This window comes from Salvelinus sp. IW2-2015, linkage group LG27 (assembly GCF_002910315.2).
Source record: "Salvelinus sp. IW2-2015 linkage group LG27, ASM291031v2, whole genome shotgun sequence".
Lineage (NCBI taxonomy): Eukaryota > Metazoa > Chordata > Actinopteri > Salmoniformes > Salmonidae > Salvelinus > Salvelinus sp. IW2-2015.
The window spans coordinates 31,843,621-31,862,713 of NC_036867.1; the positions used below are offsets into that span (position 1 = coordinate 31,843,621).

Consider the following 19,093-nt stretch of genomic DNA (forward strand, 5'->3'; position numbering starts at 1 on the left):
TTTTCCTTAAAGTTTTTTTTAAATCTGACACAGCGGTTGCATTAAGGAGAGGTATATCTATAATTCCCTGTGTATAACTTGTATTATCATCTACATTTATGATGAGTATTTCTGTTGAAACGATGTGGCTATGCACTATCACTGGATGTTTTTGGAACTAGTGAATGTAACGCGCCAATGTAAACTCAGATTTTTTTATATAAATATGAACTTTATCAAACAAAACATGCATGTATTGTGTAACATGAAGTCCTATGAGTGTCATCTGATGAAGATCATCAAAGGTTAGTGATTAATTTTAGCTATATTTCTGCTTTTTGTGACTGCTATCTTTCTCTGGAAAAATGGCTGTGCTTATTGTGGTTTGGTGTGACCTAACATAATCGTTTGTAGTGCTTTCGCTGAAAAGCATATTTGAAATCGGACACTTTGTTGGGATTAACAACAAGATTACCTTTAAAATGGTATAAGAAACATGTATGTCTGAGGAATTTTAATTATGAGATTTCTGTTTTTTGAATTTGGCGCCCTGCACTTTCACTGGCTGTTGTCATATCATCCCGTTAGCGGGATTGCAGCCATAAGAAGTTTTAACTAGCTAGCAGCTCATACACAGTGGCGTCAATGTATTCACTTACATTAATAAGTTATCCAAATGCCTCTGTTTTTTGGTCCTTAAAAATCGAAATAGTCTGCAATCATCATTTTTTTGGGGCTCTCTATTTCAGCCAATGGAAAACCTAATTATTGTGAATAAAAGAGTGCAAGGGTGAGGAGAAGTGAAGCTTGACTAGAGCAAGGGTGATAACTGACCAAGGCAGGGGTGAGGGTTGAGGAGGAGGGGTGACATTTGACTAGTGCAATTACTGTGCAGCATAGGCAATCTATTTTCTACCGAGATAGTAAAACAATTCATATATTATTGTAGTGTCCATCGGTAATGAATGTTTCACATCTATGTTGAGAAAGAGCACTAAAACCTCCACTAACCATTATCCTCGTGGTCTGTATCGTCCAATCACACGTGATGTGCCAACACGTGTTCGCTAAAAGATCACTTGACTTGTATCTGCTCTATGATTGGACGATACTGCTGCTATCGAGTGCCATCGTGATTGCTAACAGATCACGTGACTTGTATCTGCTCTCTAATTTGATGACACAGACTGCAATGTTGTATGGAATGAGTAGGTTGTTTGCCCCCTAACTCTGGTATGTACACAGCGTTGTACTCTTGGCTTTTTTTCTTCATAGATCAACGTTTTTTTTTAAGGGATTTCTAATCTTTTAAATAATGGTTCACCCCAGACATTTTTTGTTGTTGCTATTGAACATTTAAACCACGATAACCAGCATGTTGTTGAAATGTGTATACTAAAAATGAGTGGCCGTGTCAGTTCCTGGAACCATATCTGCAGAAAGAGGGGCGCGGCCCATTACAGCCCTTTTGATACTTGACTAGGGAAGAGTTGAGGTCTGAGGAGGAGGAATGAGGAAGTTCCTCGTATCATCGTTGCCAATGCATCTTTGCCCCTACCTGGATTATAGTAGGCTACACAGTGGATACACTTTTTGACAGGCATGAATGATGCTCAACAATGTCAGCTGCCAAACAAGTCCCACAAGTCTGAACCACCTAGKCTTTAAATGGGTTAGAACCACACTGGTTGGCCAATTMTCAAGTCACATTCTTTTCCATCTTACAAAACACATCTGCCCAGAAGTTGTGCATCTTTAGTTCTCAGAAAGCGAGGAGGAGAAGGTATTCGTGCATCATTTCTCATTTGAGAAGGCTACAATCCGCAGGTCCTAGCTGACACCGTCTCAGATATAGGACGATTTATTCTCAGGTAAAATGCAGCTGTAGTGAATTTGATAGCCTGATTGCTTGATCAAATTTCACAGCAATTTTTCTTCATATTTCAAGACATTGTAGGCCTACCTATGCAACTGAAAGCTTGCACATCTATTACTAACGGGACGTCTTCCAAAGACATCATAGCCAATTAATTCAGAGTTTTTTTTTAGAACTGTTTTGGTGGCAATTYAAGGCGTGGTGGATCTATAAGGTAAACCGATGGATGTACAACTGTTGAGTAATTGCTTGACAGGATATTTGTATAGCGGTGCACACAGTTGTTGATGTAGCCTAGGTGTTGATGTAGCCATTGTTTCTCAAACCTCTCCTCAGGGACGCCTGAACTGGTTTGGTGATTAGTTGACAATTTGAATCAAGTGTACAAYCTTTGGAATAAATTAAACACAGAAAGGATAGGAGAGGTTTGAGAACAACTTATAGGCTATGGAATATTTGTGATTTTATTGATATTTGGAATAATGTCTGCAGTCATTTTTTATGTATTTCCTATTGGTCAAACACATTTTTCAGAAAATGTCCTTAATTGGGTTAATGGATWAAGAAACCTAGTCATAAAAGTAGATGTACCTGCACATTAATAATTAGACTAATATTAAACTAATTATGGAAATATACTGAACAAACATAAACGCACATGCTACAATTAACGATTTGACTGAGTTACAGTTCATATGAGGAAATCAGTCAATTGAAATACATTCATTAGSCCCTAATCTATGGATTTCACATGACAGAGAATACAGATATGCATCTGTTGGTTACAGAAACCTTCAAAAAATTGGCCTCGCAATGGGCCTCAGGAGCTCGTCGTCACCATGTTGTTCACAATGTTGACATCAGCAAACAGCTTGCCCACACGACGCCATACACATGGTCAGCAGTTGTGAGGCCGGGTGGACGTTCTGCCAAATTCTCTAAAACAACGTTGTAGGCGGCTTATGGTAGAGAAATTAACATTAAATTATCTGGTGGACATTCCTGCAGTCAGCATGCCAATTGCATGCTCCATCAAAACTTGAGACATCTATGGCATTGTGTTGTGTGACAAAACTGCACATTTTAGAGTGGGATTTTTATTATCCCCAGCACAAGGTGCACTTGTGTAATGATCACCTGTCAGGTGGATGGATTATCTTGGCAAATGAGAAATACTCACTAACAGGGATGTGCAAAACATTTGAGAGAAATGAGCTTTTTGTGCATATGGAACTTTTCTGGGATCAACACATGAAACATGGGACCAACACAATACATGTTGCATTCATATTTTTGTTCAGTGTYGTATGGAAATAGTCATTTTAACACCTTACTCTGCTTATCTTAATCGGCATCAGGTTAAAATCGAAGTAAGCATACGCTGAATAAAACGCCTGGTTTTCTGAGRAATCTTTTGAATTATTAGGACATGTAAACAGCCTAATTGGGCAGCAGTTAATTTGATCTGCGCATGTGCTAGCACCGATAGAACAAGCCTCCTTCTTCCAGCCAAGATCTTTTTAACATGTAAATACGGATAGCCAAGCTTGCTTTGCCTTCATGTTGGTGCTAGCAAGCTATCCAGCAGGCTAGGTAGTGCTACGTATCAACGTCAAATCCAGTAGGGGCTGGAAACTATTGTGAGCTTCCATTATTATGAGCCACCCTTCCCTGTGCATTTTATAAATAGTTTTCACATACAAACTTTATATGTCCGAACTCAGAATAAAATAGGCTTCACAAAAATAACATGGTCGCTGTGATAGAATGTTTATTTGGTTGCCGATTTTCTGCATTCCTCAAAATCCCATCAGGTAGCCTGATTTCTGATTTCCATGTTAGCAGGATTATCAGGGAAATCGTTTTTTCTTTCAAAGCATATAAACGTTTAAAAAAAACTTTTATATTAATCTGACCTTCCAAAATAATTGTATTATTGTGTGAATGCAACCGTGCTCACTTCAAGTAATGTCAGACTTGAGCATCTTCTCAGAATGCATATCTCTACCTTAAATTCTCTGAATAATCTCCATAAGTATATGAATGACTCGATATGAATGATTGTCCTATCAACTAAATTGCTATATGGTAGCCATTGATGACGGGGCTGCCAAACATGCTACCCTGCAAAGAAATATAATTTCTCCCACTGCAAGACTAGAAGTTCTACTTTGATTGACGTTGTCATTGATAAAGGGTTCTGTGTTTTATGGACTTTATGATGCATGTGAAATATTCTACTCTGAAAGTGTGCAGGCTTTGAAAATGGATAAAAATCTGATCTTCCACATTGATACCAATGACTTATATATAGACTAGATGACTGATAGGGAGTGCTGTGTTGGAGCCACTGTGTCTCCTTCTTGGCACTCCATCACCATTGTAGAAAATATTTAGGAAGCTTTAGAAATGCATTTATGAATTAGTTTTTTCCATGTTTATCAAATTACAGACACCTTAATGCATACTTTTAAATTACATTATAGAAACATTTTTCTTAAAGTATAATTTTTGGAGATGTCTAATGTTACTCACCCCACTACACGACTGCTCCTATGGGGAGTGCAATATTATGGCCTAATGGTGGCTTCAAAGCCTCTCAATGGCCAATACATAGCAATCAGCAATCAAGGGTTTATATGCATCATTGATTGATACCTGTTCTGAAAATTGCACTGTCTGGAAAATAAGTTATTGTATKTTGCATTATGTGATAATGAAGGATCCAACACCAAATGTTTGCAGTTCTATTGTGACATTGAAAGTGATCTGAGAATAAAGAGGGACACAATGATGAGTTCTATTGTGGTTAAATACACATCCTGTTCTGTGGAGGAGGTGGTTTTTAAAGTCTTTAAAGATTATAGAACTTGGGCTGCATTTCCAAAGATGTCAGCTGAAACCGTAAAGGCACATTTTGTGAGCAGTAAATCTTATTATTCTGTAAGAATGTCAATTTACTTCCTGATAGACTGGGAGCATTAGAGACACCATTTATACAATAACATGTCATTCAGCAGCGCAACGTGTACTAGCCAGCAAGTTTGTCAATATGGGGGCTTATTCTAGTACAGAGAAGGATGATGCTCATCACCTTAGCAAGAAGTAGTTTCACAATTCACTTGTATAAAGCCTGCCTCAAATATCCTGCCCCCAGGTTTGTCACAACTAGTGACTTGACAGTTTGCTGCTCCAAAGTAAAGAAACAGACACCTTAAACAGACACCTACACTAATGAGGTCATTTTGTTGAGTAATGTGAGTCACTCAGGAAGTTCTCAACTTGTTCTTTAAGTTTTTACTTCAGTTGTACATTCCAGATTCAGGAATATCTCGAACGTCATGCAACGTGGAACATTTCATATTCAACAGAAGCTTAGAGATTTAAAGCTGAAGTCAAGTCCAAAATTATTCTCATCCTTGATACAGATTAGCAAAAAAGACTGTATAAAATAAATAATTATAATACTGAGTTATATGGCATGCTCAATAATAATTGTTTTACAATTATTTTGGCAGGGACAATACAAGTATCTCGTTAGAAGCCTATCGTGGCAAGGATACAAAACAGGAAGTGGATGTAACTTCTTTAGCAACCAGCCCTAATGTAGAAAACAAATCATTATGTTGTCATTCAGAGTCACATTTATTTATTTTCCAAACTATAGCACACAATATTTTACATTCAGAAGGTTTTTGAAGGACCAAATTATTTTTTCTGCTTTGTGTTTTCATTTTTACCATGGCATCGTCACAGCCCTAAAATGTGTACTATTTTATACTAGTACAATTGCTCAGAGACAAACAACAAATAAAATAAAAGATAGGGATCAAAAGCACAGACGAAGGATATCAAGGGTCTGGAAAAACTCTGTGGGAGGAATGGTCTAAGATCCCCCCCCCATTGTGTTCTCCAAACTCATAAAGCATTTGTCGTTATCCTCCCAAAGGGAGGGTGCTGGAGTATTAAAAACAGGGGCACCTGTTTAGTGGTAGTATTAGTATAAAATTATACCATTTCACATTTCTTAGAGCATGCAATATAGCTCAGTATTTGTATTATTTATTTGAAATAGTATTTTTGCTGATCTTTATCAGTGGTGCCAACAGTTTTGTACCTGACTGTATCTATCAAGATTTAAAGTCGATAGGTTGATAGCACAGACAAGACAGGTAATAGCTGATGCATAGTTGAGTTGCTTTGATATGAAATGAACCACAAAGATATTTATTCTCCTGAGAGTGTCTTGTCACGAGAGAGAGAGAGCGGAAGAGATAGTTGGCATTATCACGCATCCTCTCCAAGACTGGTTCTGTGAGCTTTGTTCGATTGCCACACATTTCCGCCCCAACAGGTTTTAATGTGTAGCTATAAATGGTTCTCATCTTTTTGCAGCACTTGGTGTTTGAAAGTCCGGATATAGATGACAGGGGCAGATTAACTAGAAATGTAAAGTATGCCGATGTTGAGCTGAGATAAAACAGTAAGGGTTGTGGTCCATCTCTCTCATCTGTTTTAGAGTCGATTAAATATAGGAGTTGTAACAGCCTTCGGAACACTCACTAAGATAAGATATACAAAGATTACACAGTAACATAGAATGTGAATGTGCAGGTTTGGATGTTATGTTTTGAAGTTCTGATCTGGATAAACTCATCTACACCTTTACAGGTGGGGTCGGGGCAACTGTAACAAAGGGACCCCGGAGTGCTTACTGTAAAAGCTGTTGTTGAAGATATTGTTTGAATTTGGCTGTGTTTACACAGGCAGCCCAATTCTGTTATCTTTTTCACTAATCAGTGAAGAATCAGATCAACTCCGAAAATGATCTGATGTGAAATGATCTGATGTGATTTGTCAAAATACTATTTAGTGGAAAGAATATAACAATTGGGCTGCCTGTCTAAACACAGCCCTTGTGATCTAGATGGGGCCATCGTGGTTTTGGTCAAAATCACTACATTTTGTGTACATCCAGTCACAACTTTTATAGATTGACAATGTTGTCAAAAAAAGCCACACACTTTGATTACTGCTAACCTTAGCCACAACTATTTTTTCTTATCGATTTTAGGACAATACACTAATATACACTGAAAGCAGTGGAGGCTGGTGACTTTGAGGAGGTTGGTAGACCCACAAAGTGTGTTTCAAAAATCATCAAAGACTCATTATTTTAACCTAAAGCATTTAATAAAGACATTTATAGCACAATGTTTTGGGGAAGGGGAATGAGAGGGCTACTTACACCGTGTTGGGAAGGGATCACAGCAGTCATTGAATGAGGGAATGTGACATGAGTTGAGGTGTTCAGAGGCGTGACCAGTGCAGGACAGGATTTTACTGGGAAGACAAAAAAACGGAACACATACACTACACAGTTAGACAAAAGAGCTAAGAATGAGTTAGTCTAAGCAAGGAATAAAATCTTTGATGTGTAATAATGTGATTGTGTATGTGAATGACTCTACATACAGTAAAGAGAGAAAATTGATAGAGCTACTCATGGTGCTTGGAATGGAACATTCAATGTGCCAGTGGATTAGCGGGCACCTGAGACGTTGTGTCTTCAGTTCATGTCAGGAGAAAGCTCACAATGGTAGTGGAGTGGAGTAGTCATCACCTCTTACAACTTCTTAAGGCTAGGGGGCACTATTTTCAGATCCTGATGAAAAGTGTGCCTAATGTAAACTGCCGGCTACTCAGGCCCAGAAGCTAGGATACCCAAATAATTGGTAGATTTGGATCGAAAACACTCAAAAGTTTCTAAAACTGTTCAAATTATGTCTGTGAGTATAACAGCACTTATTTGGCAGGCGAAACCCCGAGGACAAACCATCCAGGATTTTTTTTTCTTGAGGTCACTCTCTTTTCAATGGGATTTCTATGTTGATCTAGATTTCTAAGGCACTTGCTTGCAGTTCCTATCGCTTCCACTAGATGTCAACAGTCTTTAGAAATTGGTTGATGTTTTTCCTTTGAGTAATGAAGAAGTATGGCTGTTCAGAACGAGCGTCGAGTCTAGTGTACTGTTGTGTTTGGGGCGCACGGCCTGAAAGCTCGCTCCACTTTGTTTTCGTCCTGTATTGAACACATTTTATTCCGTCTTAAATTTGATTGATTATTTACGTTTAAAAATACCTAAAGTTGGATTAGGAAAGTTGTTTGAAATGTTTGGATCAAGTTTTAAGGTATTAGATACATATTAGATACTTTGTAGTCATGTTGCGCGAGTTGGAACCGGTGTATTTTCTGAATCAAACGTGCCAAATTACACATTTTGGACATTTTGGAGATATAACGACGGAATTTATCGAACAAAAGGACCGTTTGTGATGTTTAATGGACATATTGGAGTGCCAACAGAAGAAGATCTTCAAAGGTAAGGCATGAATTATATAGTTATTTCTGACTTTAGTGTCGCGCCTGGCGGGTTGAAATCTGATTTTCATGTTTTGGTACACTGGGTGCTGTCCTCAGATAATAGCATGGTTTGCTTTCGCCGTAAAGCCTTTTTTGAAATCTGACACTGTGCCTGGATTAACCAGAAGTTCATCTTTAAACCGATGTATAACACTTGTATGATTCATGAATTATTGTTATGAGTATTTCTGTTTTTGAATTTGGCGCGCTGCTATTTCACTGGGTGTTGTCAAATCAAACCCGTTAACAGGATTGGCACGCGAAGGGATCACTAAGAAGTTAATCAGGGAACATGAGGAGATTTAGCTGTAAATACAAATAGCAGATACATTCCATTACAGCTGCTCCATCGTACGAGTTTCTCTATGAAGTTAAACTCAGACATCTCAAAATTCATAAAGTCAAACACAGTCTTGACACATCATTAGTAGCCCAAGAAACGTTCCTGAATAAAGCCCTGATCATCCAAATACCTGACTATAACTGACAACTGCAAGCAGACTGGTGCCACCATAGGTCCCAGAGCGTTGGGGCAAGTTTTACCCATGAGCACCTGGAGTTTTTCCTCATATGTTAACCTAACTCGGAAAACTCTGGACCCTAAAAGGTATGACAGTGATTAATCAGTTGTAAAGGGCTTTTATATGGCCTATGATGGGACTAGTTTTTCCCTAATCAAGTCACATGGTTTTAAAAAACTCCTGAAAAAAACTCCTGGCCCTGGGGGGGATGAAAATTCCAGGTAATAATTTTGGATTAAAAACGTATAGGCAGCCTAGCCAGCCCAATTTTGAATATAATCTAAATTTGATCACATTCACATTTTCTCCTGACACACATAAATACATAATGTTACCAATTAGTTTACCTTGACCATAGGCTGTATGCAGCTGCTCTTATTAGTAGCCTACAGTTGATCAGACAGAGAAATTGTCTCGTTTTCATCACATACATCATGTCAGATTTCTTAAGTTCAGGTGTAGCCTAGGCTGCAGCAACATTTGTGTCATGAGTTTTTGCTTGAGTCTGTCCGTTGTGATTGTGTGTTATCATCTTTGCTAAATAAATACCGGAGGAAAGTGCAAAGCCTACTTGAGCGCATGAAAAAATGTGCTGCGTCAACCTCTCTCTTTAATCTAACTTTTAATGGATGACGCGGTGGAAGCTATCAAATCATTCGGAATTGTTTTCAACATCCCAGAAAAGATGCTCAGCATGTAAAGCATCGTAACCTGCAATTACAGGCGGCCTGATAATAGGCTCCCTGTTGGTATGGAACGCTCTCACCTTTTCATCCTTCTTCATGAAACTGATCTCAGGCAGAGATCGACCATCGCTTTTATTTCACACCTTTTCCGTGTACCCCAGAGAATGAAAGGGGTTCTTCAACAAAAAGTTCACAACATTTTCGGCAGCGTTGGCCAATCTACCATTCTGGCAAGAAAAATGCACACTCGCACTGGTAGCTAAAGTTAGAAAGCTACTGAAGTTATTAGCAAGGGAATTTTAAATAAATTGCACTAACTGGACACAAAAATGTAGTTCTAAACTCCAAAAAACTATTTATAATATACCTCCTCCATCTCCTGTAATTTGAAAAAACTAATATGAATTGAATAATGTCCCCAAAATGATAAACTATCACTCTTAATCTCTATCCAACAATGTCACCAAGCTTCTCAACACATAGAACCCTCATAATGCTCTGTGGCACAATCCCAATACAGCACACTAGGTTCGTTCTCTGATCCTACATCTATGATTGGATGGACAACATGTCAGTTCATAATGCAAAAGCTTTGATTGGTTGGAGGACGTCCTCCAGATGTGGTCATAGTTACCATGTATGTCTATGGAAGGCGGTGAGGCCTACCAGCCTCCTAGGTTTTGTACTGAAGTCAATGTAGCCAGAGGAGGACAGAAGCTAGCTGTCCTCCGGCTATACCATGGTGCTAGCCCAGACAGTGCTGTTGAAGTTACTGTCGACCTTCATTGCAAAACAGTATATTTGAACCAATTATTTCGTGACATATGAATATATTTAGTATAGTATAGTTAGTTAGTATAGTTTTATGTTTCACTGAGGAGGATGGTCCTTCCCCTTCCTCCTCTGAGGAGCCTCCACTGACTGAAAGTAGAGAACAGGGTTGAAGGAATTTATCAAGCTTATACAGGGATACTGTTAACAACTGTAAGTAGCAAGGGGATTGTTTTTTGCATATCAATTAACATTATACCATTTTGGGATATTGACTGATCTCACATATTATGGACTAATTAATGTTAGTCTTTATGATATGATAATTTCTTCAACATTGGTTAATGTAAGATCTAATTGGGTTCATTGATGATTGACATAAATTAACATATTATGGACTAATTAATATTAGTCTATATCATGGATCATCAACTAGATTCAGCTGCCGGACAATTTTCTCTTGAGCGGATGGTCAGGGGGCCAGAAACATAATGACAAATAATTAGTTGACTGCAAAATGACCGCAATAAATTGACCGCAAATTGACACCAAACAGATATAATATTTGAAATTAACAATAATTTAAGCCTTGTTTACATTTGTATACGATCACAATTAGCTCTATATTATGTTAGGGAATACTTTGAAACAGATTTCCAAAAGAAAAATCCACTTGAGCTGATTCTCTGGTGTTTTTACAGTCTTTTATGTCCAACAATAGTTACAAATTTTTTTTTTATCCAAAAATTTAGGGGGCCCAACAAATCACTTGGCCCTCGGGCCACCAGTTGGGGAACCCTGGTCTATATCATAAGTATTTCAATGTGGGTTAATGTGAGCTGTAATGGGCTTAATTTAAGATTTGATGTGCATGGATTGATGTTGTATACCTCTACAGGGACATGGCAGATATGGAGCCTCTGATCATTCTCCTTCTGCTAGCAGGTAAAACACTTGGTGTGTGTGTTTTGTGTGTATGTGTGGGTAGTTATGTTTGTGTGTGTGTGTTTTGTGTGTGGGGGGGTGGTTGTGTGTGGGTGTGTTCCTCGGGTTAACCTGACAGGTTCCTCAGGGGTTGCACAGCCAACCTTTACCACTATAGTTGGAAATAATAATGATGATTTTATTAGCCTACTTGGTGTTTCTTGTACAGCGTATAAGGGGGATGGATATATTGGACTGGAATGTATAGGCTTGTCTTACATTTTTATAAATTGTTTTTCTAACAGGACTAGTAGGGAAGACATCAGCGACAAACACAACAGCAACGGGTAATGTACCTTCATATGAATCAACATTACAACTACTTCAACACAACCCATTGAATCAAACCCCAATTGGGAAACAGATTCAATGTTCATTGAGACCACACTAGATGCAGTCAAAATCACTGCCTCATAARATTTAGAATGGCAATATGCAGTTATCAACACAGCTACTGAACAATGCCACAAACAGATGCTACCAAGTGGTTAGGGTTAAACGTTGATAACCAAACCTCAGAAAAAACATGCCTTTATTCAATTCATCGTCACTTGCCGGTAGTGTGGTTTCAGTCTGAATATGACTATTCTGCCACCAGATACCAGCAGTACTTAAACACTTTGAGAAGATACTTGTCTTATCTTTGCATGCAAAATCCCTGGTTTACTTTCTGTCTGACATTACAATAAATGTCCCTAATACCTTTACATTGACATGGTAGTTACATAGGCAGTGTAATGTAGTTACATTATAGGTATTTGTAACTGGTAAACATGTTCATAAGCAGTAACTAGTGCTGCAAAGGGAGAGAATATTCCCAGTTTGTTTTGTAATTTACCAGTAATTTACTGGTAATTTTGGAAAGTTTCAGGATTTTTTTTTATTTTAATAAGCTGTCAGATATACAATAAATAATCAAATAAGATGTTTTAATTCAGCAAAAAACACATGAATATAGCTCTAAGTGCTGTTATTAACAATTAAGGTTTCAGAATGGAATGTTATTTATACAGTACTTGACAAAAGCTTACTGCTACTTTAGCATAAACAAATGACTCCAACACAACTTCAAACATATCAACCCTATGAGCAGATACCGACAACTTCAAACGTAACAACGCCCAAACCAGGTACCAACACCAAACATCACATCACCAAAAGCAGACAACTTCAGTGTCTTTTCATTTGAAAACACAACCAGACACTAATGCTACTTCAGTGCCTCCAAAATGACAACGCACTAGCAAGATACCAATGCATTGGTTCCCAACGCAACCACATCAGCAGCGCTTAATTTATACATAGGGAGGTGCTGGAACAAAAAAGTGAGCTGAGAGGGGGGTGAACTGGAGGGCTCTGAATTACCGGAATGCATTTAAAAAACAAACATCTAAAATCCAAATACGTTACAATAAAGCATTGCATGCATTATCATTGCTTTTGTGTGCTGGCATAGAGCAAGCAGTAGAGTAGAGGCTCTTGCAGAAGTTGCACATATGGGAAAAAAGTTTAAGCTTAGGAACCAGCCTTTTATAAGCCTTGGCCTTTTATAAACACAATTCTTCATCATGTTAGATGACTGGAGACTTTAGAATCATCTTTTTGAATACCTCACAAATGATTGAAATGACAGGCAACTTTGACACTGACAAACTGAGCATCTGAGATCAATAAAAATTACCCTGTTTTGAATCCGTCAATAGCCTAGGTGTGTGAAAACACATATTGTACAACATTAAGATCAAATTATAGTCCTCAWAAAGCTTTCCAGTTTCACTGACTCACCAAATGATGTGCAGCTCACTCACTTGCGATGACCAATGCGCTGGTGAAACAAAAGCTTATCTCTCTTGTTTTACTTTTCTAAAACAATGTTCTTCTCGCTCAATAGGCCATTCGGAATTCTGATTACATATTTGGTAGCCTATCGACGGATTAGTCTTCTCTTTTTAGCAGGAGCCATTTGCTTTCCAACCTGCATTTTCCCCTATTGTAATTGAAATATTGTGAAAGGCCTGTTTTGGCTTCATGCTGTTCACTGACAGATTTACCACGTGTTCCCAACTTCAGCTAAATAAGCTAAATTATAGGTCTACTCCTTGTGTAGTATTCTGAATAATACATTTTCCCTTCTGGACAGCAGTAATTCTATAACTATGGCAAATACATTTTTATTCATCAGGGGTGTTCAGCACTTTCAGCACACTTCCAGCAGCTATGATTCTATGAGGAAATAAATGAAGTTCAATGCTGGACAGATGAGAGTTGCAGGCTCATGTCTATCAGAGCAAGGAGGGAGAGGTCATAGAAAGAGAGATCATGCTGGTTCTGTGAAAGATACGCTTCTCTCTCACCACAGCAATGGCCACGCATTGGTATAGGCTAGAATGTTGCGCAAACCATAAACCCGGGCCGTACCAAAACAAATAACATCTTAGAATATCAGGAACATTTTTAAATTACATTTTTTTTAGAGGGTGGAATAATTACAGAGGAGGCAACTTGAATTAACTTATAGTTTTTACACTGCAGAGTGACAATTATTTTTCATGCCACAAGAGGTACTGGACAGTGGCAAATGGGTTCCCGGAACTAAACAAAACAAAACTGAGAGGTGCCGGATCCTGTTCCAGCAGGCTCAAATGAAGCACTGCACACCACCACAACCAGATGCCAACACAGCTTCAGTGTCTTTAAATGTGACAACACCACAACCAATTAGCAACATCACTTTGGATCCATCATATGACTACACTGACAACAGATATGAATACTACATTACCACCGAATGTTACTGTTTCCCCACAACCACACACCAATACAACTCCATAACCGACTTATATGACAACTACTTTGCAACCAGTCTTAAATACAACTTCAATTTCTCAAATGTGATAACAATTCCAAKTAGAGGGCTGCATTCCCGCAGGGTGCCTGCGGGTCCTGACAGAGATCATTGCATTGTGGTCAGACAGATTACTTTGGGATTAAAATATATTTTTTGGTCCAGCAGATTGTTTGCTTTGTATATGTTAACACTCTCCTAGTTGGGCGTGCAAGTTAAAGTGCGCCTAGTATGTGTGTTCTCATTGAGTAGAGTAGGCTGCCTACATGGATGGAGAATCACAGGGCAGTTATCTTTCCAAGGAAATTAACTCACATATGATTAGAGTGTAGTTTCCTACTGTGTCTGCAGATACATATCGATAATGAAAAGAAGTCGAGGGCGCTCAAACCAACTTGAGTCAAGGTTCAATCTTTTTTTTCATCATTGAAAAGGAGGATACTATGGCGAGCGAGCGTTGCACCTTTTCGTTTTCAAATAAGTATCGGTTACCCATTTATTTGTCTCTGCCTGTAAAATGTACTCCTAAAATGTAGGCTGTGTCCTACAGTATATGCAAAACGTAGCAAGTGTCGCTTGCATCGTTCTTGCTGCTTCAAGTTCAGTAGCCATACGTGCACGTGTGGTCTCAGTTAAACAGAGTAGGCTGTAGCATGGGCGGAGAAGCACAGGGCAGATATTTTTCAAAAGAAATATACTTCCTAAATATGATTAGGCTATAGTCTACTACATTGCCTAGAATTAGGCCTAAATATTGATAACCCGTATTTCTCAGTCTGAAAATCTATCTCAAGAGAATATGCAAGTCTCTCCAACTTTGCTCTCTTCAAACTACATCTAGCATATTGGCTGATATAGCCCATTAATACCGATAGCCTAATATAATGGACCACGTGAGAATCTTTGGTAATTTAACCCATTTCTTAAGTTATTTTTACACATTTGATATTGCCAATAGGCAGGGGCACAACTTGTGTTTTTAGTGATGATGAGTGAGAAAGTTATYGAGGCACTAATATTACCCCCCCCAAACAAATGCTGACCTCTCATCTAACCTCTTCAAATGGTGAGAGGTTAGATTGTCCTGGGGGTATGATATTTGTGCGTCTGTAACTTTATCACTCATCATTATTCAAGATTCATTCAGGATTATTTGTAATCATGGTAGCACCCACATTAATGTAGAAGTGTTTAGAAACATATTCTATTTATTTACAAAAAAAGTGACTCCAAAATGACACAATACATTATTTTCCATTAATTTCTATTGGGTCCAGAATTATCTGAAACACAACCATAACCCCCCACTTCGAATCTACTGTATTAATAATACGTTCCACTTTCTTCCTTTTTTCTTTGTCCGCCATCTTCTTCCTCATCAGCTACAAAACCTAGAGAAGCTAGGACTATTTGCAAGCTGCACTGCCGTCTCCCAGCAGTTCCCTCTCTTCATCTCTCCCGTGAAGCTTTTCTTTCACACAGTCTGTCGGCACGCTTTGTGGTGTCCACATGGTCCTAAATCTAGTCGGCAGACACCGCTAAACAGCCTACCCGACCGCTTTGAGGCATCTGCATAGTCCTAAAGCACACAAGGCATGTTTTTGTATTACAGTGCAATGATAGAACTGGGGGGTACAAAAATGCTATTTCGGAATGTGTGTGTGTGGGAGGGGGTCATGTCCCCCCCTGTCCCCAGTGAAAGATGCGCCCCTGCCTATAGGGCGCAACATTTCTGGTACCATGGCTGGCAAGTGAGCTGCATCACATATGCCTAAAATAATATTGTGGGCCTGCAGTTAGGTTTGGGACCAGATCTTGTGGTAGCGGGTGGGAGTCGGACAGAAAGAAAGCAGGTGCTGGTGGAGTGTGGTATGAAAACCTACCTGTGTGGGCGGTAGTGGGATGAAGAAATCAGTCCCGCACAGACCTCTACCTCCAACTACACATATCATTGCAATGACATCATATACTAATGCTACATCGACAATAAAAGCAACACTTTCTCCACAACCAGGCAACAACTCTACTTCCACAACACCAGCCCCTCCACCACCAGAGGTTAAGTTGGAGTTCAAATTGGAGCAAAACTTCACTGCAGACTTGACTAATGCATCATCACCACATTTTCAAGCATTAGCAGGAAGTGTGGCTACAGTGGTAAGTTCTGTTTAATATTACATCCTTTTCAAGTCACGCCTTTACTTTCCCTCACCAACGGGCTTAAAGGAGCAGTTATTACATCAATTTTTTTTTAAATTATAAATGAATTATAACATATATGTATCTATTGTAAAAAAACTAATGTAAACAATCATGTATAGCCTCAAAACATGGTTAAAACTATTATTTTGATATATTGGATGGTCAGTCCTTGCATCTACAGCTCTGGTCTATGAACTTGAGCGTGGCAACATTTCTCCAGCCCCATCCCTCAGCTCCTTATTGAAACAGTGGCGGGAAGTCGCTTTGTTATTGTTTCAACTGCTGATTGGTCCTTTAAGTCACTTTCAGTTAATTAAATTAAGTGAAATATTTCAAATTGTATTAATTCAATGAATAAAAGACGACTCTTTATTTGAAGGTACTACTTTCTGTGAACAAATATGTGAACGTATTCTATTTGATTTAGAAATAGTTTGAGGAAACTATTTAATATTTTATCATGATAAGCAGTTAATAAGCAGACCTTCAAAGAAAGTCAATGATTTTAACTATGATTAGTTCTGCCTTTTTTTAATGTTATACTATTTATCTTCAGCTGTACCTTCTGATAGATGTTCAATGTTTTAGTATGTATTCATGACTAAATATGATATATAACACTTATATTTACAGCTGGACAGTGATTACAAACACACATATGTATCCAGTTTCAATCACACAGCGGTTCTTGGTTTCAGGTAGGTAGTTATTGACATTGGAACATTCTTGGGTTTCTTTTGTAGATTCACATTATATTCATCAATTAATTTAGAGGTTAATAAGTAATGTATTTAATTGTATATAATTCCAAAAATAATAACAATATGAACATGATTTGCTGATGGACTAATAAAAAAAGGTTTTGTTTTGTTTTCCAGTAAAGGTTCGGTTGTGGTATACACTCTGCTAGTATTCAACAATAACACAGCTGCTCCAGCAACAACCACAGCTGCTCCAGCAACAACCACAGCTGCTCCAGCAACAACCCCAGCTGCTCCAGCAACAACCCCAGCTGCTCCAGCAACAACCACAGCTGCTCCAGCAACAACCACAGCTGCTCCAGCAACAACAACATTTGCTCCCACAACAACCGGAGCTGCTCCAAAAACAACCACTTCTGCTCCCACAACAATCACAGCTACTCCAACAACAACCACAGCTGCTCTGACCACAGTTACAACTGGTTCTTCAACCACTACCACAACACCAGCCCCTCCACCACCAGAGGTTAAGTTGGAGTTCAAATTGGAGCAAAACTTCACAGCAGATTTGAGTAATGTTTCTTCACCAGCGTTCAAAGAATTAGCAAATACTGTGGCTMCAGCGGTAAATACTGTTTTACTTTCATTTTCAACCTTTCTAATATCATACTTTTAGATTCCCTAAMAAAAAAGGCTTAGTCTAGTCAATTCAGTAATCAAAATATCATGTTATTAAATCAGGGAATAAAATCTAAAGGTTTTCTGCTCAATGATTGCTTCGACAGAATTTAAATGATTGATTGATATATTGATTTAGAAGTAGTTTACAAGTAATGAAGAAAACATTTCAGAATGATAAGCAAACCTTGAAATTAGGGTTAGTGTGTGTTAGGGTTAGTGTGTGTAAAGTATATTTCAATGTAAAACCATCACAATGTCTCAGGACATTCATGTATAAAACATGATATATTCATATTCTTTTTACAGCTGGAAAATGTGTACAAAAGTCAATATGGATCAGATTTCCTTCGCATAGAAGTTCTAGGTTTCAGGTAAGAAGTAATTCTAAGCATTTTTGTCTGACATCGTGTATGGGGTTCTAAAGAAGTAATTTGTTTAATTGTTCATAATTATCGTAGAATTTAAACATGAATCTGATCTGTTGATGAAATCATAATTTAATCGAATAATTGTGGTTGTTTTCCAGTCAAGGTTCAGTTGTGGTAATCACTAGGCTGGTATTTGCCAATATCAGCGTAGTCCCCGCGACCAGTGAAGTGGCTGCCACGATGACAAAGGCAGTTTCAAGCAACAGCTCTAATTTCTCTCTCCCAGTGAACACAGCCTCTATTGTGGCAACAAGTAAGACTCACATATTATTTGCACTAGTTGTTCATCACAGATTTATTGTTACTAATTTGTTATAACATATCAGTTAATTATAACTTGCATATGCAAGGAATGGTCAATTCAAGACTGTGCAATTCTATTAAATTAAATCACAACGTAGGGGGTATGATACGGTCCCAAACAGGTGAAGGAGGTCATTTCCATTTAACTATGCATGCCGGAGTTTATTATCTGTCTTTTATGTGTGCTACGTCACATAGAAAACAAAGTAACAAATGTGGTTGTAAAAAAAAAAATATTCTGAAGAGAAAACACATTACCTTCTTATCTTATGCTAAACTGAGTAACCCTACGTCCTCAACATTGTTGAGGAAACGTCTGTAACTTTCTTGACTGGATTTTATGWCAGAATTTGTTTAGAGTTGTACACAATATTTAGCCACTGTACAGTTAATAAACATTAGGTATAATTAAATCCTATAGAACACCCTTTGATCAATCAGAATAGAATACCTAGAAATCCATTTTATAATTACAGAGGTCATCGTTCCAACACAACCCCCACCAGCCACAACTCCAACCACAGCTGCTCCCACAACAACTACAGCTGCTCCCACAACAACCACAGCTGCTCCCACAACAACCACAGCTGCTCCCACAACAACCACAGCTGCTCTAACAACAACCACAGCTGCTTCCTCAACACCACAGTTGCTCCAAAAAACAAACCAAGCTGACTCCATCTCTCTCTTTTT

General features: G+C 38.4%; 1 protein-coding gene across 1 annotated transcript in view; it reads left to right on the top strand.

The window, feature by feature from the left end:
- The first annotated feature begins 1,763 nt into the window (after positions 1 to 1,763).
- Positions 1,764 to 19,093, top strand: part of LOC111953233 (integumentary mucin C.1-like) — a 17,482-nt gene continuing 152 nt past the window's right edge. Inside the window, exons 1-9 of the mRNA XM_070435532.1 lie at positions 1,764 to 1,850; positions 11,155 to 11,201; positions 11,486 to 11,527; positions 16,100 to 16,242; positions 16,921 to 16,985; positions 17,166 to 17,613; positions 17,976 to 18,040; positions 18,196 to 18,350; positions 18,877 to 19,048. Coding sequence (XP_070291633.1) covers positions 11,159 to 11,201; positions 11,486 to 11,527; positions 16,100 to 16,242; positions 16,921 to 16,985; positions 17,166 to 17,613; positions 17,976 to 18,040; positions 18,196 to 18,350; positions 18,877 to 19,048 — 1,133 coding nt within the window. The 5' untranslated portion in view covers positions 1,764 to 1,850; positions 11,155 to 11,158. The remainder of the gene's footprint in view (positions 1,851 to 11,154; positions 11,202 to 11,485; positions 11,528 to 16,099; positions 16,243 to 16,920; positions 16,986 to 17,165; positions 17,614 to 17,975; positions 18,041 to 18,195; positions 18,351 to 18,876; positions 19,049 to 19,093) is intronic.